Source organism: Rhinolophus hipposideros (genome assembly GCF_964194185.1).
Source record: "Rhinolophus hipposideros genome assembly, chromosome: 10".
Classification (NCBI taxonomy): domain Eukaryota; kingdom Metazoa; phylum Chordata; class Mammalia; order Chiroptera; family Rhinolophidae; genus Rhinolophus; species Rhinolophus hipposideros.
In genome coordinates, this window is record NC_138056.1 from 13,128,575 (window position 1) to 13,148,123 (window position 19,549).

General features: G+C 56.8%; 3 protein-coding genes across 5 annotated transcripts in view; 2 read left to right on the forward strand and 1 right to left on the reverse strand.

Annotated features, from left to right (window-relative positions):
* Positions 1 to 475: 475 nt before the first annotated feature.
* On the forward strand, positions 476 to 8,297 carry PACSIN3 (protein kinase C and casein kinase substrate in neurons 3). 2 transcript variants are annotated; one of them, XM_081062060.1, is made up of 11 exons: positions 476 to 543; positions 3,521 to 3,593; positions 3,845 to 3,934; positions 4,085 to 4,241; positions 4,987 to 5,222; positions 5,328 to 5,483; positions 6,121 to 6,296; positions 6,439 to 6,559; positions 6,717 to 6,853; positions 7,267 to 7,388; positions 7,780 to 8,297. In XM_081062060.1, exons 3-11 carry the CDS (start codon positions 3,881 to 3,883, stop codon positions 7,893 to 7,895), a joined length of 1,275 nt encoding a protein of 424 aa, XP_080918186.1. In that variant the 5' UTR covers positions 476 to 543; positions 3,521 to 3,593; positions 3,845 to 3,880; the 3' UTR covers positions 7,896 to 8,297. The 2 variants fall into 2 exon arrangements, with proteins under 2 accessions (XP_080918186.1, XP_080918185.1); XM_081062059.1 differs by lacking the exon at positions 476 to 543 and having other exon boundaries at positions 3,454 to 3,593.
* A 343-nt stretch (positions 8,298 to 8,640) lies between these two features.
* ARFGAP2 (ARF GTPase activating protein 2) lies at positions 8,641 to 19,198 on the forward strand. 2 transcript variants are annotated; one of them, XM_081064872.1, is made up of 17 exons: positions 8,758 to 8,959; positions 9,129 to 9,247; positions 9,794 to 9,866; positions 10,376 to 10,507; positions 10,595 to 10,666; positions 11,511 to 11,592; positions 11,886 to 11,942; positions 12,616 to 12,657; positions 13,021 to 13,073; positions 13,491 to 13,627; positions 13,723 to 13,854; positions 15,599 to 15,727; positions 15,808 to 15,942; positions 16,904 to 17,030; positions 17,177 to 17,270; positions 17,388 to 17,506; positions 18,003 to 19,198. In XM_081064872.1, the coding sequence occupies exons 1-17, from the start codon at positions 8,888 to 8,890 to the stop codon at positions 18,021 to 18,023; spliced, it is 1,596 nt and encodes a 531-aa protein (XP_080920998.1). In that variant the 5' UTR covers positions 8,758 to 8,887; the 3' UTR covers positions 18,024 to 19,198. The 2 variants fall into 2 exon arrangements, with proteins under 2 accessions (XP_080920997.1, XP_080920998.1); XM_081064871.1 differs by lacking the exon at positions 12,616 to 12,657 and having other exon boundaries at positions 8,641 to 8,959.
* CSTPP1 (centriolar satellite-associated tubulin polyglutamylase complex regulator 1) overlaps positions 19,116 to 19,549 on the reverse strand; it is a 157,570-nt gene continuing 157,136 nt past the window's right edge. Inside the window, exon 9 of the mRNA XM_081064881.1 lies at positions 19,116 to 19,392. Within this exon, the coding sequence (XP_080921007.1) occupies positions 19,233 to 19,392 (160 nt within the window). The 3' untranslated portion in view covers positions 19,116 to 19,232. The remainder of the gene's footprint in view (positions 19,393 to 19,549) is intronic.

The window sequence follows — 19,549 nt, forward strand, 5'->3', positions numbered from 1 at the left end:
CTGAAGGTCTCTGAGACTCAGTTTCCGCATCTGTACAATGGGAATTCTAATGCTTACAAGGGGGAAGGTTGTGAGACACGCCGGAGCTAAAGTCTAAGAAATCTGTGATCAGCAAAAAATGTAAGGCAGTGTAGACCCCAGGCCTGCCTCCAAGGGGTGTCAGTGCAGGCCCGGATCCCTTCCCGCTTCCACCCGACTCCCAGATTCTACAAAGGCCGGGGAGGGGCAAAGCTGAAATCGGACTCCCTGCAGCTGCGGGGCGCCACCTTGGGGAGTCGGCCCTGGCGCTTCTCACGCGGGAGCCGCGACCGGCGGCTCGCGCCCGGGGAGCCGCCGGTCGCCGTGATGCCTGCAGCCCCTGAGCCCGCCGATGGCTGGTGGGGTTGGGGCAGCGGCGGCGAGGAGAGGGCGGGGCCGGGGGCTGGGCTTCCCGGGGGAGGGCCGGGCGCTCTGCGGGAGGTGGCGGCCCCGGCCCCGGAGCTTCAGGACTCGGGTCGGAGTGTGGCTGGACCCCCACTCGCCAAGGCGCGCAGGGAGGACGCGGTGAGTGCTGCCCGGGCGGGGACCGCGGGGAAGCGGCTGCGGGAGCGCCGGCTGGAGCCCGCTTTCTCCTCCCTTACAATCCTGAAGTTTGCAATGGGACCGACTCCCACCCCAAAAGCCCCCCTCCACCCCGCTCTGCGCTAGGACGCAAAGAACTGCGGCCGAACCTAGGGGGTGTCTCATTTGTGGCGCCGCGCACCCCGCAATTCCCCAGGCCGGCCGGGGGGAGGGGTGCGTCCCGGCTGGAGGGCCACACCATCTCCTGGGGCCACTTAAGGGCCCTACACCGCCCTGGGGCCCCAGAAAGGGCCATTGCTACCCGGCGACCCTTTGCCCTTTGCAAAGAGCCCCAATTCTTGGGGCCGCTGCCCTGGGCCACCATCTAGAGTCCACGACAGGGCCCCCGGCCCTCAGCGGTGATCGGCTGGCCCCACCCCCGCCGAGACCGAGTTCAACAAGTTTGGCCAAGAAGCCCTAGAACCTCCATGGCTAGGCCTGGCCAGGCAGCTCCGCGTGGGCTCCACGGGCTCCGAGTTGTGCAGCGCCCGGCGGGCAAGAGGGGCGGGTCGAAGAGCGCGGTCCACAAGAGTTGAGGCCAGAGCCCGGCAGTCCCTGGGCTCCAAGGTTTGGTGTGGAGGCTCCGGGTTTGGAATGCGTCATCAGGGCGCAGGCACCTCGGCCGGCAGGTCGGGTTTCCAAAAGTGCCCCTTTGTTATGCCCCTCCCTGGTCCTGCCTCCTCCCCTTTCCATGCGCCACCCCTCCCCCAGCCTCCCGGGCCGCCAGTCTCACACGCTCTAGCTTAGGTGTCCCTCTCTGAACTAGGCTACTGCCACCTCTTGTGCCTGCAACTCCTAGGGCTGCCGGCCCATCAGAGGAGCGGCGGGGAGAAGAGGCCCTTGGGCGCAGCCTGTGACTCAGGGCAGAAGATGGGCAGGGCAGGATGGCGATGGCAGTGCTCCCTCCCAGGGGCATGCCCCTATCTTCTGGGAAGGGTGGGGGCTGGTCTGGGCAGGTGTTACCCACTGGCCTCAAGTAAGGAGAGCCCCAGGACTCCCTATCTTGGCTAAGACAGCTATAAGGAGACCCTGCCCAGCCCCAGCCAACTTTTCTGGGCCCAGTGGGTACTGGCTCCCTGGGCTAGGAAGCATTCATTCTCTGTTTTCAGTGCTCTTGTGTGTGGCAGTGTGTTCTGGGGACTGACCTGGGTCTCTGCTGAGGTCAGGAGGCACAGGCTGGCCCTCCTCCTCCACAGGGGCCAGGCGCAAGGCCCATCCCTCAGCTAGACCAAGCCCTGGCTGTGGGGCCTGGCTGTGCCTGGGCCTTGGGCTTGTGTTTGCTCTGAGGCCGGAGGGAGCAGTGCCAGCCCTGCACACACAGCCTGCTCTGTTCTGGGGCCAGAGAGAGGGAATGGGTGGGGGGCAGCTCTCCCGGGAGCATGGAGGCTGGAGCAGGCAGGGGGCCGGGGCCTCTGGATGCCTGACTGGGACAGCTCCGAAGGTCCTGTGATTTACAGCTGTGGCTCTAGTTCTCTCCATCTGGTTGGCAAGTCCTTTCTGGACAATGGGACAGACCCAAGAGGAAGTAAGGTGAAGTGCCGAGGACTCTGGCGGGGCCAGCGGCTCTGCCCCTCTCCTGCTTTGTGCCCAGGCACCTCCACTGCAGGCCTGAGCCTTCCCTCCTGTTAGCCTCGGGGTGGAGGTGCACTCAGACCAAGCTTTCTCACAACTGCTTTAGCCAGTGGGTTTCCTGGTCTTCAGGGGAACGTCATGTGTTTTTTCATTCAACTACTCACACCAGTGCCTGGAGGAACCCAAACTGGACCCTCAGGTAGTCTGTCAATGACTGGGGACTGGTCCTGTTCTGTCAGTTACAACCTAGTGGGATTTATACCCTGACTGAGGGGGGTCATAGAGGCTGAGAATGGGGATGGAATGTGGGGGTGATTGTGGAAAAGATGCGTCAATTTGAGTGTTGAAGAATGGATAGAGCTTCATCACTTTGGAGGGGAGCACTGTGATGGAGTCCTGCTTTGGGGGCAACAGGCACACTCTGTCCTCGTTGGGCCTGGCGGTGTCCCCTGGGCTTAGAGGAGGAAGCGACTTCCTGCTAGGGACTTGAGCTGGTGCTGGGAACAGCTGAGAGACCCTGCACAGAGGCAGGAGGGGAGTGGCTGCGTGCCACTGTGACCTCCAGCCCCTCCGGTGGTGGCTCTGGGGTTGGAATCTGCCTTGCCCTCTTCCGCGATTCTGGAGAACACTCTTACAACTGGCTGATCACCTGTCTGATTCCCTCACGCTGCCCCAGACTCTGGGCTTTTTGAGGGCGAGGCTGAGTTGCTCGTTACCCACAGAGCCCTGTGGGACCTCAGTGGATGCTGTGGAACAGGGTGAGTGTCTCGTTGTGACTGTCAGGCCCCTCGCGTTGCTTGTTCGTTGCCTGGTTTGAGTGTTACACCAGCCCTGGCACAGTGGCTTGTTTGTTGTCTGGTTTGAGTGTTCTACCAGCCCTGGCATAGAAGCAGAACAGGAGGTGGAATTTCCTTCCTAGAAGGGAGCTACGGCTCCCTTAGGAGAGGACAGTAAAATGCACTTGTTCAAGCTTCTTGGTCAAGATAGAACTCAAGCTTCCTGGCCCCCAGTTTGCTCTTCCTAGCACAGGGAGCTGCTGGGGGGTGTGGCTGGGCACCCTCTGACTTAGCTTGGTCTAGAAAAGGGTTGCCTTGTCGTTCAAGGAAAGACAGCAGGGCTCCAGTTTGGGCAGGTGTTCTCTTCTCTCATCTGCAGTCAGGGGAGTGGGGCCCTCTGCCCACCCCCCACCCCCGCCTGCCATTTTATCCCCAGCTGGATCGTGTGACCTGCCTGGCATTCTCCTGGCTGGAATCTGGCGCTTCTGACAGCAGTTGCTATATCGGGGGAGCTGGGCACCGCCCTGGACACTCTAGGCCCCCACCCTCACCGCCGGCTTTGGTCTCATTAGCTTCAAGGCAGAGTCGCAGTGGCAGCTTTGAGAGTTGGACACCCAGGTCCCTGAAGTGATCTCTAGGCTCCAGGTACATGGAGTGAGGTGGGGGTAGGGGAAGGGCAGACCCAGGGTGAGCAGAGGAGCTTTGGAACTGCCATCCTTGCCCCTATACTGGCCCCTCCCGGGACCTTCCAGACCCCTGCCTGCTAAGTCCTGGCTTCAACTGCTCCTTGAGTGGTGGGGATGGTAGTGGGGCAAAGCCCAGCTATGGGAGAGGGTCTTTTCCTGTCTTCAAAAGAGTACGTCCAGCTTGCCTGCTTACCCCTCTGTGCTCCACAGCCCCAATCTGCCACCATTCCGTGCTGCAGGGACACCATGGCTCCGGAGGAAGACGCTGGAGGGGAGGCCCTAGAGGGCAGTTTCTGGGAGGTGAGCAGCTGGGTCCCTGGCTTGGGGTGACACTGAAATGCCCATCCCACTCTGAGCCCAGCCACCTGTCTGGAGGAGTTGCTTAGCTGTCAGCCCAGCCCTCAAGGGGGCTTCTCCCTGGCCACACTGCCCTTTCCATGTATGCCCCAGGCCGGCAACTACAGGCGGACGGTGCAGCGGGTGGAGGACGGGCATCGACTGTGTGGGGACCTGGTCAGCTGCTTTCAGGAGCGTGCCCGCATCGAGAAGGCTTATGCCCAGCAGCTGGCTGACTGGGCCCGCAAGTGGAGGGGCACCGTGGAGAAAGGTGAGCCAGCGTTCGGGCCTACCGGGGAGCAGAGGGCCACCACGGGTGGGCACCAGGCAGGGCAGTTTCTGTTTGCCCCTGTTGTGGAAAGGTTGAGGCTTTCACGTCTGCCTTCCCTTTAAAGGGAAGATCCTTCTGGTTATTCTCACAGTTGTGCTGTTAGAGTTTGCAAAGTATCGTCATGAGTTATTTTGATATTTCTAACAACGCTGCGATGGAGATAGTCCTGATCTACACATTTTCTAGATGACAACCTGGAATTCAGAGGCTAAGTGACTTGCCTGAAGCCATACAACTAGGAAGGTCTGAAGCTTGAGGCAGGCCTTCTGATTAAGGAACTTGGGATCTTTCCACCCTAACAAGCTGCTTTCCTCCAGGACAGACACTGGTTCTTCCCTTTGAGGCAATAGAGTGCAGTGGTTTATGCCACAGACCTGAGTTTGAATCTCAGCTCCACCTGTAGTTGTAATGCTTTGGGCAATTAACTTCACTTCTCTGGGCCGCCATTTTTTCACTTGTGAAATGTTGCTGACGGCACTGTTCACTGTGGCGGATGAGGCAAGGATTCAGTGAGATCTGGTATGTCAAGGCATAGAGTAGGTATACCGTCAGCAGCTGTTGGCATTGTTATTCGTCTTTGCACCCCCCTCCAGTGCCTGGCACTCAGAACAGCATCCAATGAGAGGGGGCGGGCTCATTTCCGGTGGCATCCCGGGCCTGGCCCAAGCCCCATCCCTCCCTGCAGGCCCCCAGTATGGCACGCTGGAGAAGGCTTGGCATGCCTTCTTCACTGCGGCTGAGCGGCTGAGCGCGTTGCATCTGGAGGTGCGGGAGAAGCTGCAGGGACAGGACAGTGAGCGGGTGCGTGCCTGGCAGCGAGGGGCCTTCCACCGGCCGGTGCTGGGTGGCTTCCGTGAGAGCCGGGCTGCTGAGGACAGCTTCCGTAAGGCCCAGAAGCCCTGGCTGAAGAGGCTGAAGGAGGTGAGCCTGGGACGGATGGACATCACAGGTACCCCCTTTCCTGGGTCCGCCTGGAGTTGGGCCGGGGCATGGTGTACAGGGTCCAGAGTTGTCCCTGTGTGTCAGGTTGAGGCTTCCAAAAAGAGCTACCATGGAGCCCGGAAGGAAGAGAAGACAGCCCAGACTCGGGAGAGCCACGCAAAGGCAGACAGTGCGGTCTCCCAGGAACAGCTGCGCAAGCTGCAGGAACGGGTGGAACGCTGCACCAAGGAGGCCGAGAAGGTACCTGCTGGCCAGCTCAGCTTCCTGAATGCCTTTCCCAGTCCCTAGCACTCTTACTGCTCTCATCCACACTTGTCACACTCTCTCCAGATTATCATTTAAAGGAGGAACCTGAGAAAAGATGCTTTACCTGGGGAGAGACATGGTGCAATTTCAGGCATTGGGATGATGTTAGTAGTTGGGGGGATCTTCCCAGCTCCCTTCCTTTGCCACTGTACCACCTCGGACAGCTTCTCACGTTGCCTGCTCTGCCAGAGCGCCCTTTCTCCCAGCTCCGCATATCCAGATCCTCCCACTCTCTGAGATGCTGCTCAGTTTCCACCTCTTCTATGAAGTCTTTCCTGATTTCTCCTACCCCTCCTCGTTGGTTTACCTCATCTCATTTTCCACTCTCCATCTCATCTTACTCTCACTCTCAGTCTCCACTCACCAGACTCGTAAAGCTGCTGTGCTGTGCCTGAATGTCACCTCTATTGTTAGGCTGCTGGGGTCCTAGGGGCAGGGGCAGTGCCTTGTAACTGATTGCCCCTGGTGCCTAGCCCAGGGTCTGGTCCATGGCAGGTACTTAGTAAATACTAGCGGAGTCCTGAGTGGAAGGAGGTCCCGTCCTCACCAGGCCCCCTTCTCTCGCACCCAGATGAAAACCCAGTACGAGCAGACGCTGGCAGAGCTTCATCGCTACACGCCACGCTACATGGAGGACATGGAGCAGGCCTTTGAGACCTGCCAGGCTGCGGAACGCCAGCGGCTTCTCTTTTTCAAAGATATGCTGCTCACTTTACACCAGCACCTCGACCTCTCCAGCAGTGAGAGGTATGGCATGTGGGGTGGGTGTGGAGATCTGGGGTAATGTTGGGTCTCTTCCATCTCCCTGGGGCTCTGGCTGGGCTTAATGAGATTGGGGGGTGCAGGGGCCCAGAGCTTCCAAGTCTGAAGGCTGAGCCTCCGGCCACAGGTTTCATGAGCTCCACAGAGACCTGCATCAGGGTATTGAGGCAGCCAGTGACGAAGAGGACCTGCGTTGGTGGCGCAGCACCCACGGACCAGGCATGGCCATGAACTGGCCGCAGTTTGAGGTATGTGTTCCAGGTGGGGCTGGGAAGTGCGGTGGGCTCCCACTGGGCTCAGCCTGGACCTCAGGAGGGAGGCTAGGCCTTGCAGTAGGTAGGTGAAGGTGGTCTGGCTACTACGGGAGCCTGCAGCCCAGACTGACCCGAAGCCCTGTCCCCATAGGAGTGGTCCTTGGACACACAGAGGACAATCAGCCGGAAAGAGAAGGGTGGCCGGAGCCCTGATGAGGTTACTCTGACCAGCATCGTGCCCACGAGAGATGGCGCTGCACCCCCACCTCAGTCCCTGGGGTCCCCAGGGTGAGAGCCAGAAATCTGGCTGTGGGAAGGAAATAGCTCTGCCCACTGCCCTGCCCTCCTTTCCTCTGTCTCCTTTCCCTCATTCCCTGCACACCTGAAGGGGGTTGAAAATTGATGCCAGGGAACTTAGGACTGACTTAGTCGCTGCAATGCCAGTTTTCATGGTGGCTTAGATTTGCCAGCTGTTTACCATGTTCCCTCTTACCTACTGCTCGTGTCAGCACTGTGTGGCAGGAAGAGCACCTGAGTTCACAGGCATGTGGCACAGGTCGGACTAGAATCTTTCAGTTCTTGCCTACCTTCCTCTTCCAGGGCCCCTCCAGGGCATGAGCCTTTGGCCCTGGGTCCTAGGCTCTCTTGCTCAAGGTGTTCCTTGTGCCCTGAGCCTGACCCCTTTTGCCTCCCCTCTTCAGTGGTGGGCAGGATGAGGACTGGTCAGATGAGGAGAGTCCCCGGAAGGCTGCCACTGGGGTGCGGGTGCGAGCGCTCTATGACTACGCTGGCCAGGAAGCTGATGAGCTGAGCTTTCGAGCAGGTACCCTGGAATCCCTTTCCTGTTTCTTTCCGGTTTTCACCCTCCCCTCCCCCTTTACTGGCCTGAGCAGGAGTGTGAAAAAGGGAAGCCAGACACCCACTTTTCAAGGGCCAGTCCTCTGACTCTTCAGGTTGTGCTGGGCCGAACCTGCTGGAGTCAGGCTGCTTTGAGCCCTCACCTGCCTTTCAAAACCCCTAGCTGGGGCCTGAGTGCTGCACTCAGGGTCTGGGGTGGCGTGGCTTGCTGATTTTGACCTCCCTCTGCCTGAGCCATCTGTCTTCCCCTAGCTGGATTCTTTGGGTTGCTGCCCGTTCCCCCTCAGTCCTTGACCCAATTGCAGGAATAGGGTTGGGCCAGGGTAATTGGCAATGACCAATCTTCCTTTCCCCAGGGGAGGAGCTGCTGAAGATGAGCGAGGAGGATGAACAGGGCTGGTGCCAGGGCCAGCTACAGAGTGGCCGCATTGGCCTGTACCCTGCCAACTATGTGGAGTGTGTGGGGGCCTGACCGCCCCTACAGCCCTTCTGCAACATCTCTACCCTGAGCCAGAGCCATGCATTTCTTGGACAGCCGGACCTGAGGGCCCTGAACCATTGTGTCCCTGCTGCCCCTCCGTCCCTTCAGGAGGAAGTCCTGGAACCCAGGGAGGGGAGGGTCACTGTATAGGAAGGGATTGGTAGGGAAGGGCCAACTGAGTCTAGGCTGAGGGTAAGATGGGGAGGGCAGGAGGTGACAAGAGGGCTCCCCAGGAACGCTTTAGTCACCCAGGAGCTGTGGACCCAGTTCCTGGTCTGTTTTGGGGTTCCTGGGGTGGGCTTGGGGTGAGTGTAGTTCTGGGCTAGCAGCACTCTCTTGTGGCTTGTTCTAATGTGTATTAAACTTGAAAAACAAACGAACAAAAAGCATTGTCAGGCTTGTGTGCAACTTTTTTGAGACTCCGCCTATGCCAGGCTGCAGAGGGCATCAGGGGAGAGGCACTGAGGGGAGGTCGGTGGGCCTAGAGGATGTTATGGGGACGGGGGCTGGGTAAAGTTTGCCAGATGGTACCTGCTCTGGAACTTCGGGACCCTGACCTGGGTGGAAGGGACTCGAGATCAGGCTTGGTGTGAGCAGGCGGGCCCCTGACCGCTTGGGAGGGCTGTTAATCATTACTCATTCGTGGGGACTGACCGGAGCTACGGCCCGGGTCCTAAGCCTCGCAGCCCACGCCTCCTTCGAGGTGGCTCCACCCTCCGGGGGTAGCGCTCCGCCCGCGCTCGGAGCCGCCAGCGAGCCGTGGCCGGGCGCGGCGTGGATTCCCGGGACTATTGTGGAGCGGGGTCTCCTGACGACTCCGCGCCTGTCCCCCCGGCCGCTCATTGGTCCAGCTCGGGGCAAATCGCCCCACCCCTCGGCTCGGAAGGGCGCGGCGGAGGCCAACCCGGGTCCCTGCTTTCCCGGCCGCGGATTGGCCCGTGTCGGGGTCCGTCGGTCGCACTGGTGTCTGGGAAGGAGAGAAAATGGCGGCGGAGCCGAGTAAGACCGAAATACAGACTCTTTTTAAGAGGCTTCGCGCAATTCCCACCAACAAGGTGCGTGAGCAGGAGGCGCGCGGGGTCTGGCGCCGGCCGGGAGGGACCCTCCGGCTCCCCTTGGGTACGAGGGAGGAAGAGGGGCGGACGGGAGCTGTTTCCCTGGAGTGTCAGCGCCGGGCCTCGACTCGGGGCCCCTAATCGGTCGCTCATCGCCTCTTCCACCCAGGCCTGCTTCGACTGTGGCGCCAAGAATCCGAGTTGGGCCAGCATCACGTACGGTGTTTTCTTGTGCATTGACTGCTCCGGGGTACACCGCTCCCTGGGCGTCCATCTCAGCTTCATCAGGTGTGGTCTCCTTGCGGCGGCCGTGTTTCTACGTGGCCGGGCCCGTGTGCTGAGCGAGGGAGAGGGGAATTCGGCGTGCGGAAACCTCCCGGCGGGCTCCGGTAGCCCCCCACGGGAGCGAGCCGCCGCTGCGGGCCCCGCGCCACTTAGGCAGTTCGTCTCCGCTCGGGGTCAAAACTCCCTGCTTCCCTGGCGGTCAGACTTGCCTCCCCGAGCGTTAGTTTCGGAGGAAAGTGAGCAGCATAGACCTTGTTTTTGCTGATATGTTGGTGCGACGGTGCCGTCCTTAAGGGGAAAGCCAAATCCAAGCTGGAATGCCTGAGAACTCGATCTCCTTTCGGATCTGGAAAATAATTAGCGCCCTTTTGACTAGATGAATGAAGATCAAAGCTTTCATGGACAGGGTAGAGTGGAGGAGATAGGGTGGTGGCTGATTAATGTTTCCTGGGTGCCTCCTGCAGCCTGAGGCCCAATGACAGGTCTGGGTCTGCCAGGGAAGCGTCGCCTGGTATCTGCTGGTGGGTGACGCGCAGCCCTTGCACACAGGTCCACAGAGTTGGATTCCAACTGGAACTGGTTCCAGCTGAGGTGTATGCAGATCGGCGGGAATGCCAATGCGGTAAAGCTCCCTGACTCTCCTCCCTGTGCCTGTGCTTCTGCCTGGGCACTAACTTTACGGTGACTTCCTCGCAGACGCTCCTAGTTTCTGTGTCCAGAGGATTCTGTGGTCTGTAGCAACACTGTGCTCCCAACTTGGAAATTGGTCACTGTTCTTCTCAAAGGGGTTTTGGATTCTAACTAAACTAGACAGATGTTCTTGGGGGAAAGGCCAAGGGAGTGCACAGTCTTCCCGGTCTTGTGGGCCTGGATGAAGGATGGGCAGAGCGGGTAAGGCATGCTGTCCTCAGGGAGGGTTGAGTGAGGGCTGGGCTTTAGTCGGTCATCTCAGAGGATGGGGGGCAATGATTCCTGCAGGAATTTCTGAGAAACTTTACATCTATGAAAAACTGCTGCTATCAATAGAGTGTATCATCCTGTATAAATAATAACTGGGCTGTTATAAGGGGGGGGCCTTTTTTGCTTCGGGGAGAATCCCCTGTAGCACAATCTCCTCTCTTTATTCTCCAGACAGCTTTCTTCCGCCAACATGGATGCACAGCCAGTGATGCCAACACCAAATATAATAGCCGAGTTGCCCAGATGTACCGGGAAAAGATCCGGCAGCTGGGGAGTGCGGCCCTGGCTAGGCATGGCACCGACGTAAGTGCCTGGTCACCAGGGCTCGGGTCATGGGCTGAGTGGCAGTATTGACAGCCGTGTGTTTCAAGGGTGTTTTCTCCCTTCTAGCTTTGGATAGACAGTGCTCCCAATCACTCTCCGGAGAAGAAGGACTCTGATTTCTTCACGGAGCACACCCAAGTGAGTGCCCATAAGGAGTGTTCCCCACGATTTTTCCTGGTTTTTCCTGTTTCCCACCTTGGTAAGGTGGTTTACTTACCTTCTGCGATCATGTGTGTGGATTCCATTCGCCTTGGTGTGACACCTCAGACAGGGAATGTCTGGGGCCCCCTGCTGGGTAGGCCGAGGGGTTCCCTCTCCCATGAGTAGGGGTGCAATGTGGCTCTCCCTGGGAATGGATCCCTATAAACTGGGATGGTAGGGAGGAGGAGAAGCTTGAAGGCTCAAGAGGTATCGAAAGCCCCAAACAACTCTTTCTGCATCCTTCCCCTATAAGAAAGGCACTGTGGGTGGGGACAATGAAAGGATTCCCTCCCCAGCAACCCACCGTGGGAGGTGGTTTCCCCTCGGCTGGCACTGGGTGCTGAAGCCAGACTCTCAGTTTGAATCCTTCCCTGCACCTCTCCTTGGCATTTCTAGGATGGTGGCTAAGTCATTTAACCTGTCAAAACCCCAGTCTTCACAGCAGAGATGTGTCTGCCTCACTGGGTTTGTTGTGATAATTAAATGTGTTTATGTGTGAAAAGCTTTTAGACTTGTGCCTGGCACAAAGTAAGTGCCCAGTAGTTGTTATGAATATTAGGAGAATGGGTTCTGGCTCTAAGTAAATAGTAGAGGTGGCGGCTAGTTTCCTTGTTTTTTTCTATAGTGAATAGTAACTATAATTTTACTCATTAATCTCCAGTCTCCTTGCCTCACGAGCTTGGAGTAGGGCCTTGTATCCACAAGGTACTTGTAGGTTCTTGGTGCTCTTTGCCAGCCGGAGAGGCTCATTGAGACGTCTGTGATCTGGCCTCCTTTTCAGCGTCCTGCCTGGGATGCACCAGCCTCCAATCCAGCAGAGACCCAGCAGCAAGCCCCGTCTGCAGAGAACAGTGGCCTGGCACGTGAGTTCAGCCCACGTTCCAAGCAAGTGCCCTGGTCCCAGCAAAGGACGCGGGGCTGGGAATGGGACACCTGGCCAAGGGAATAGGAGTTGGGGGGTCTCCTATATCTCTAAGTGGGCTGGGATTCATTTCAATCCCTTGGAGGAAGTGGCAGGCATTCTTTTTATCTTTTGGTGGCCTTAGTGAGCTGAGGAAAGCCAGTGTCCCCTACTTTTTTGTCCCATCACTTCCCTTAAGGGGCGGTCACAAGAAGCTTTGAGCCTTACACCTCACTCCCACCATTGTATCCACAGAGCCGGAGCCTGGCCCTAACACGGACCTGCTGGGCACCTCACCCAAAGCCACTCTGGGTCAGTATAACAGCTGGCAGGTGTGAGGTGACTGCGAGAGGGTGGGCCTTGCGGGCTCTTTTCAGATCTGCTGCTGCCTGGTCATGTGGACGGAGGCTCCAGGACACTGAGCATCTGAACTCTCGGCAGCGGGGACTGGGGTTGAATTCGTGGCTGCAGCATCGGCTTCAGGGGCTTTGGAGCCAGGCCCTTTGAATTCATGACATGGGTGGGCTGTGTGCAAGGCCTGGGGTCTGTCTCTCAGTGTGGGGCTGGCTCCAGCCAGTGTGTGTGGGGGGCCCAGCATACGACTGGACACCTCACCCTGGGGTCCGAGGCAGGACTGGCCTGTCTGGTTTATTTCATGGGACAGTGGGGACAGCTCTGAGCTGCTCATGGCTGCAGGCAACATTGTCCTTTCTCAGCCAGTCCCTGGCCTTTCAGCTATTTTCTCCTCTTTCCGTAGGGTCCCTCAGACTTGGTTCAGGGTGAATAATCCACTTGCTGACCTCAGTTTGTTCTGTTGATTCTTGGGGATTGGGGCAGAAAGCCAGCAGAATGACTGTCACACTGACGCTATGAGAAGGCTGGCAAGGCCTGATCTAAGCGAGGCTCTGGAGAGGCCTCTGTGCTTGGGAGCTGGGTGGGGGCTCTGGGGTGAGCCCCGTGTTAGCCACAATCTGTTTCTCTCTAGAGTCCATGTTTCTGTCACCTAAAGGGGCCCTTCCTGCCAGAGGTAACCAATAGGCGCTTGGGGAGCCCTGCCCCTTGCACGCCGGCTCCCTGCTTTAGGAACAGGCTGATGTTTGGCATCTGGCCCCTGCCCAGCAGCCTTCATATTGTTCAGGGACTGTCTCTGGTGCTTCAGGTCTGGTTCTTGTCTCAATCTGCTGGGAGTCAGTAACCTCCCCTAATCTTGTCTGGTTTTGGCTCGGACTGTCCCGACACCGCTGGTTGGGACGGGTGGTGGCAGCTTTGCCTTCCCCTGCCTGAAGCTGTTCTTTGTAGAAGCTCTTGCCAAGGAACTGCATGGTGTGGACTGAGCTGCTGCCTCTTACCTCCCTCGTCTTCACTCAAGCCCACCTTCTTTCTCATGCAGAACTGAAACCCTCCCTCATTGGCAAGAAGAAGCCAGCAGCAGCTAAGAAAGGGGTAGGTGGGCAGAGGCAATATGGTGGAGTGGCTAGGAGCCAGTCAGACTGCCTGGGTTCACCCCTGATCCTACCACTTACTGGCTATGATTTTGGCCAAGGATCTCAGCTTCTTCGAACCTTACCTATGCAAGGGGCTCCTGAGAGGAGTCAGAGATCATGTACCTCGAGTGCTTGGCAAATGGGGACCTGGTCAACCTCACCTGCCCCAAGGCCTCTGCTGAGGTTGTGTGGCCACCTCAGGCCAGCTCGAGCACAGCCCTGTTCTCCCTCTCAGCTATGCTGACTGGGCTCCTATTTTTGACCCTGAACTTTAAGAAGGAATCCTTTCCTGTGGGTGTAGCTAGCGTACCCAAGCCTGGGACGGAAGGAGGGCATTGTGATTGGCAAGGCTCCCATCACATGCTTCTCCTCCCAGCTGGGTGCCAAGAAAGGCCTAGGGGCCCAGAAGGTGAGCAGCCAGAGCTTCAGCGAGATTGAGCGACAGGCCCAGGTGGCAGAGAAGCTCCGAGAGCAGCAGGTGGCTGATGCCAAGAAGCAGGCCGAGGAGTCTATGTGAGTGTTTGCCAAGGGGCCCCCGGCTCCTGTGGAGCTGCGTAGGCCACAGGTCAGGATGGGTGCTGGCCGCTGACATGTTTGTTCCCTCCAAGGGTTGCCTCCATGCGTCTGGCTTACCAGGAGCTCCAGATTGACCGGAAGAAGGAGGAGAAGAAGCTACAGAATCTGGAAGGGAAGAAGCGAGAGCAGGCAGAGAGGTTGGGCATGGGCTTGGTATCCCGAAGGTGAGGCTCAACTCTGGGGTGGGGCAGGGAAATGCCATTGTTCTCCTGGGAACCACGGTGGGTTCTTCCCAGCAGTGTGGGGTTCTAGGCTTAGTCTTCCTCCGAGGCTGAATAGATGGCTCTGTATATCGTCTTAAAAGCATCCAGTCCAGTGCTTGGCACGTAGGAGGTATGTGCTCACTATTTGTTGAATGAATGAAACACAGGATGAGGTGTTCTTTTGGTATATCCGTGAGTCCAAGGTGGTGTTTCTTAATGGGAGTGCTAATGGCACTTGGAGTGGTGGGACAGTTCTTTCTTTTTCAAGACCTCCCTGAGAATTCGCGGGGCTTTTAGCGTCCCTAATCCCTACTCACTAAGTGACACTCACGCCCTGAAATACCCCCAACATTCAGATGCCCTTTGGTTGGGAGTGTCCCTTCTGTTTCAGGACCACTGGCTTTGTGTTGCTGTGGTTTTCTTCAACAAAACAAGGGCTGTAAACCAGTCTCTTACACATTTTATTTGCTATGCACTAAGTTAACATCTAGAGATTTCAGAAATACTAGATTTTTGATCTCTTAAAAATCGGCATGTCTGACAGTGCCGGGGCCAGCAATCCTGGCTAGTTAGCTTGTGCTGAGTGGTGGCTACTCCTTTTGAGGGTCATGAGCCCCACCATTGGCCTTATTTAGTTACTTACACACAACAGTCATATGCAGGAGGTCTAATTACCCCTTTTTATAGATGAGAAAACTGAGACGAGAGCAATTAAGCAACTTGCCTGAAGCCCACAAATTTAGTAATGAGTGCAAAGAGGTTTTGAACATAGAACAGTTTGATTCTCAATTCAGTATATTTGGCCAGGATGCTCTACTTCTCTAGAAGAAGATAAGGCTGGGTATTTCTACTTCATCTTTCAGAACATGTGCAGTTGGACTTAAATTATTCCCCTTCAGTCTGCGCGCTCCTAGAGTAACCCACAGCTAGTCAGGGAAACAAAATCTTAATTCCGAAAAGGACTTTAGGTCTCCTCCCCTTCTGTTTTGGTCACAGGAATTATTGGGTTAAAGGGCATGAACAATTTTTCAGTTGTTTTTTTTTGTAGTGCAAGAGACTGTTTAAACCTACTTAAAGCCCTGTTACAAAACATTCTGTCCTTGGGGTCTACCAGCTACAAGCTTTAGATATTTTTTTAATGAAATTAATCCTTCAAGTGCCTCTGTGGAGCTGACACAGGAAGGGAGAGAGGCATCAGGAGTTGGTTCTATCTGCCCAACTCGGTGCTTGTCACTGGGAAAGCAGACAGCAGATCCAGGTCTTAGTGCTAAGGCCAGGCTTTGTACTTGGAAGTGCTTTCTGTTCTTGCCAAGAGGGTGGGCTAATTCAGAACTCATCCTTTGATGCCGTCAGACTCTTTTGCCTGGTCATGGGGCATTTGTCATCTTGCCATGTCGTGTGTTACCATCTTGGTGAAGAATGCAGCTTGCGGTGCAGCCAGTCTGTTGTTACAGACAGAGCACCATGCCATGGTCGTTGCACGGTAGTAAAATCATCGCAGGCAAACAGGGAAGCCTTATTTTGAGAAAACAGCCAATGTGTAGACAGTTGAGGGTGTGCTCTCCAAGTCCTGCAGTTCCGAGCACTCCCTGCTGGGTGGTGCCCAGTGCAGGGCGACCCAGGTTTATGCCAGCAGCTGGCGTCTTCTGTTGGGCGGGGACACTGCTGCTCACCGCTGCTCTCATGCCTGCTCTGCTTCTCACAGCTCCGTCTCCCACTCCGTGCTGTCTGAGATGCAGGTGATTGAGCAGGAAAGCCCCGTGAGTGCAAAATCCTGCCGCTCGCAGCTGGACTTGTTTGACGATGTTGGGAGTTTCGCCTCTGGACCCCCAAAGTAAGGCTGTTTGTTGGGGTACAGACTTGGCCACCATGTTCCTCCTCAGCCTTCTCTGAGCCACTCTACTGTCTGCCCAGGTACAAGGACAACCCCTTTTCCTTGGGGGACACTTTTGGTTCCCGCTGGGATGCGGATGCCACCTGGGGCCTGGACAGGACGGAGGAGAAGGAGCCCGAAGTCACGATTTCCAGCATCCGGCCTGTTTCAGAAAGGTGGGGTGCTCTAGGGCAGCGCGGTGCGATAGTGCTTTCTGTGCTGGTACCAGGGTCCTGTGCCTGCACTGTCCGGGGTGGTCACCACTAGGTGTGTGGCTCCTGAACCCTTCCAGGGTGGCTAGTGCAGCTGAGGAACTGCATGTTTAATTTACTGTCAATAAATTCAGGTGGCTACATGTGGTGTTGGTCACCGGATCAGACAGTGATTGACTTTGGGGGGAGCGGTGCTCATGGCAGGCCTGGCAGCCTTGTCTTTTGTTCAAGGTCCGTTGACGGGCAGGAAGGGCCGGATGTGACGTTTCAGCCCTGACCGCCCCAGGGTTGTGTCTCTGGCCCCAGTCTTATTTATTTTTAAAATTTATTTTGACAGCTTATTCCATCTTAATCTGGGAGATGTTTAATTGATAAGTTACCTGCAAATTATCCATTTGTAAAATGGGAACATAAGTAATGACTTCACAGGGCAGCTGGAAAGATTAAATGTGATGACACTTGAAAACACCTAGCTCTGTGTCTGTATGTCAGTGCCAGGTAGGAATGGCCACACAAATTTTCATCCACACTGGGCGTTTGTGAATTTTCTAAATAAAAGGGATATTATTTAACAGATATGCCAGGAGAGAAAGTATAAACTCAGGCAACCCGAGACATATAGTCACTTTAGTGCTAAGCCAGTAACTAGGACTAGAGTGGCAGTAGTGACATTATGATGTTCTTGACCTTGAAGCTGGAGTGGTTTGGGGCTGCCTGGTGGAGGTAAGAGCAGCTCTCTGTGCCTTGGCTTCAGTGTGGAGAAGGCAAGGGCCTCATCCAGGGGGGGGGACCCGTGAGGCTCAGAGCCAGTCAGAAGGGCCTTGGTAAGCATTCCCAGATTTGTCTCTGGTAGTAACGGGACAGTGATACTGTCGTCCTCTGATAATAGTGGGAAGGGTCAGAGATGTCCCATATCCACCCTCAGAGTCACAAACCGGCGGGAAGTGGAGAGCCGGAGCTCAGGCCTCGAGTCCAGTGAAGCACGTCAGAAATTTGCAGGAGCCAAAGCCATCTCATCTGACATGTTCTTTGGGCGGGAGGTAGATACCGAGGTAAGTAGAGCTGTCCACCCTTGAGGCTGGAGGCAGCAGGAAGAAGCAAGACCTTCCTCCCTGCCACTGCTCTGGGTGGCTTGGCCTGTATGAGTTCCTGGGTCATCAGCCAGGAGATGCCCAGGCCTTGCCTTTTCTTCACACAGTATGAAGCTAGGTCTCGGCTACAGCAGCTCTCAGGCAGCAGTGCCATCAGCTCTTCTGACCTCTTTGGGGACATGGATGGAGCTCATGGAGCAGGTAGGGCCCAGTGGTGTGGTCGGCACCAAGCAAGGCCTGCGAGCAGAGTTGGAGGGCCCTGTGACTGGGAAGGGCTTGCTGCAAGGCTCCGGGCCACCCCGTCCTTTGCTTTTACAGGTAGCGTATCTCTGGGGAATGTGCTCCCCACAGCGGACATCGCCCAGTTTAAGCAGGGTGTCAAGTCTGTGGCCGGGAAGATGGCTGTGTTGGCCAACGGTGTGATGAACTCTTTGCAGGTGAGGGTGGGGCCACTTGACCTGCGGTGGGAGGGGCCTAATGAGCAGTGCTTGGAGCTTGGCCTCCTCCAGTCATTTTACACACTCCTACTGGGTAGCCCCTGGGCCTGAGAGCGAGCATTTTGTCCTGGAGGGGCAGCTTCCTGCCTTTGAACTCAGCGTCAGGGCTGGGCCTTTCCCTAAGATGATGCCAAGTCTGCACCAAGTTCCCTCCTATATTATTCCATCTCAATCTGGGAGATGTTGAATTGATAGTCACCTGTCCTGCTCTTTCTCTCTCCCCAGCTGCTTTGAGATCAGCAGGGCTTCCCCCTTGGGATCTGGCCACCTCTTTCCTGGGTCACAGTGAAATGTAAAACAGTCTCTGCCATAGTGAGATGGGTTCCCTCCCCCCGCCCCGCCCCCAGGCTGCCAGGTGTGTTGGGAGAGGGTGTGCACGCTGGGAAGCCCCTGCAGGTTAGAAATGCTGACTTTGGTTTTTATTCTCCCATCCCAGGATCGCTATGGTTCCTACTGATCCAAGCCCTGTGACTCAGGCATATGATCATGACAGCAGCAAAACCCCGATTACCACACCAGGGATGCCTGCCTTGTGGGAGCTGGGAGAAACTGTTACTTATGTGTGTGGCGTGTGAGTGGGGTGGCCTCTGAGAGTCTTGGGTGAGGGGGATGGGAGGTGCCAGCCCTTGACCTGGCCTGTAGATCGAGCCCTTTATTCTTCTCCCCTCACATCCCCTCCTGTGTATTAGATGATTGTCCTTCCAGCCCCGCCCCGAAGCTGCTGCCCTCTTGTCCTGCCACACTGGGAGTGAGAGGAGGGCGTTCCCTCAGGATGGCTTATTCTGGGCCCAGCCTTTCCCCGAGTCGGGAAAGTGAAAGGGGGAAGGTTTTTTGCTGGCTCTGGGCTCCTTCCGGGTCATCGGGGAGGCTGGGCCACTCCCATCCTCTGGAACCAGTGGGGAGGGCTGGGAAGAGTTCTGCTGTAGACCAGACCCCAGAGGAGGCTCTGGACTTGCTGCTGTTGCTCCAGTGGCCTCTTCTGGGCACCGGGGGGGATAGGGGAGGGGAAGGACCTTCATCTGGGCCTTACAAGGGCTAGAAACTTGACCTGGTACCTAAAGGTTTCATTTGGGATCAGACTGGAGGCCCGAGTGATGGTCTCCTGTGTCACCACCCCTTTACAGTGGTCACTTGGAGGATTACTTTTCCTCCTGAGTGTCTCGGAGTCCTTCCTTATCCATGTGGACCCCAGGACCCTCTGTCCCCTCCTGAGACTGTCCTTTCTTCCTTGCTTGGTGGCCATGGTGTCTCATCGGCCCTGTGATGGATGCTGTGAGCATAACGCTGGGATGGAAGTAGGCTCCTGGGGCTCAGCTGGCTTCCTCTATCATCCTGGATGGCACCCCACAGAAAGCCCGAGGCACCAACAGAGCTGCAAGCCTTGTGTCCTGGATGCTGGGCCATGCACGTCATCCTTGGTGCCATCTGCCCCTGTCTTGCTGGCAGTCAGGACCCACCCCACCCCCTGTCGGTTGAGGGTTGGGCTCCCAAGCAACACAGACCACTCTTCGGCCACCTCCTCCCCAAAGGGACTTGACTTTCTTTCTGGACTGTTTGTATTGGAACAGTGGTGTCAAATAAAGGCCCGACAGGGTCCTGGGCCCCTGTTGGTCTGAGTGAAGTGTCCTCTGCATCCTGCCTCCCTGCCCAGTGCAGGCCCCTCGCCTCACTCTCTGGGCTCCCACCGATATGGGTAGGGCGTCGGTGCCGAAGCTGAGAGCATGTTCTCGGGGGCCTCCAGCTTGTCTCTTCTCTGAAAGCCAAAAGCCCTTGGCTCCGTGGCCCTGTGCTGCCGCGAGGTCCGGTGCAGCCGCGACCTCATCACCCTGTTGCACGCGGAGGAAAGAGCTGGTGTTAGTTGGCCCTTTAACTCGTCCGCTGAGCCATATGGCTGGGCAGGCGAGCAGCCTCAGTAGCTCTGCACCTCATCCCAACGGTAGGCTGGATGGGGGGTTTCTCAGTGGAGTTTAATAGTAAATAAGA

What these genes read in the sequence shown, in the direction of transcription:
- PACSIN3 (XM_081062060.1), top strand. Translation starts at nt 3,881, where the DNA reads ATGGCTCCGGAGGAAGACGCTGGAGGGGAGGCCCTAGAGGGCAGTTTC. An exon ending in TGAACTGGCCGCAGTTTGAG is followed by an intron (nt 6,560 to 6,716) that starts GTATGTGTTCCA and finishes CTGTCCCCATAG; the next exon opens with GAGTGGTCCTTGGACACACA. An exon ending in TGAGCTGAGCTTTCGAGCAG is followed by an intron (nt 7,389 to 7,779) that starts GTACCCTGGAAT and finishes TCCTTTCCCCAG; the next exon opens with GGGAGGAGCTGCTGAAGATG.
- ARFGAP2 (XM_081064872.1), top strand. Translation starts at nt 8,888, where the DNA reads ATGGCGGCGGAGCCGAGTAAGACCGAAATACAGACTCTTTTTAAGAGG. An exon ending in TCTTCACGGAGCACACCCAA is followed by an intron (nt 10,667 to 11,510) that starts GTGAGTGCCCAT and finishes CCTCCTTTTCAG; the next exon opens with CGTCCTGCCTGGGATGCACC. An exon ending in ATCCGGCCTGTTTCAGAAAG is followed by an intron (nt 15,943 to 16,903) that starts GTGGGGTGCTCT and finishes ATCCACCCTCAG; the next exon opens with AGTCACAAACCGGCGGGAAG.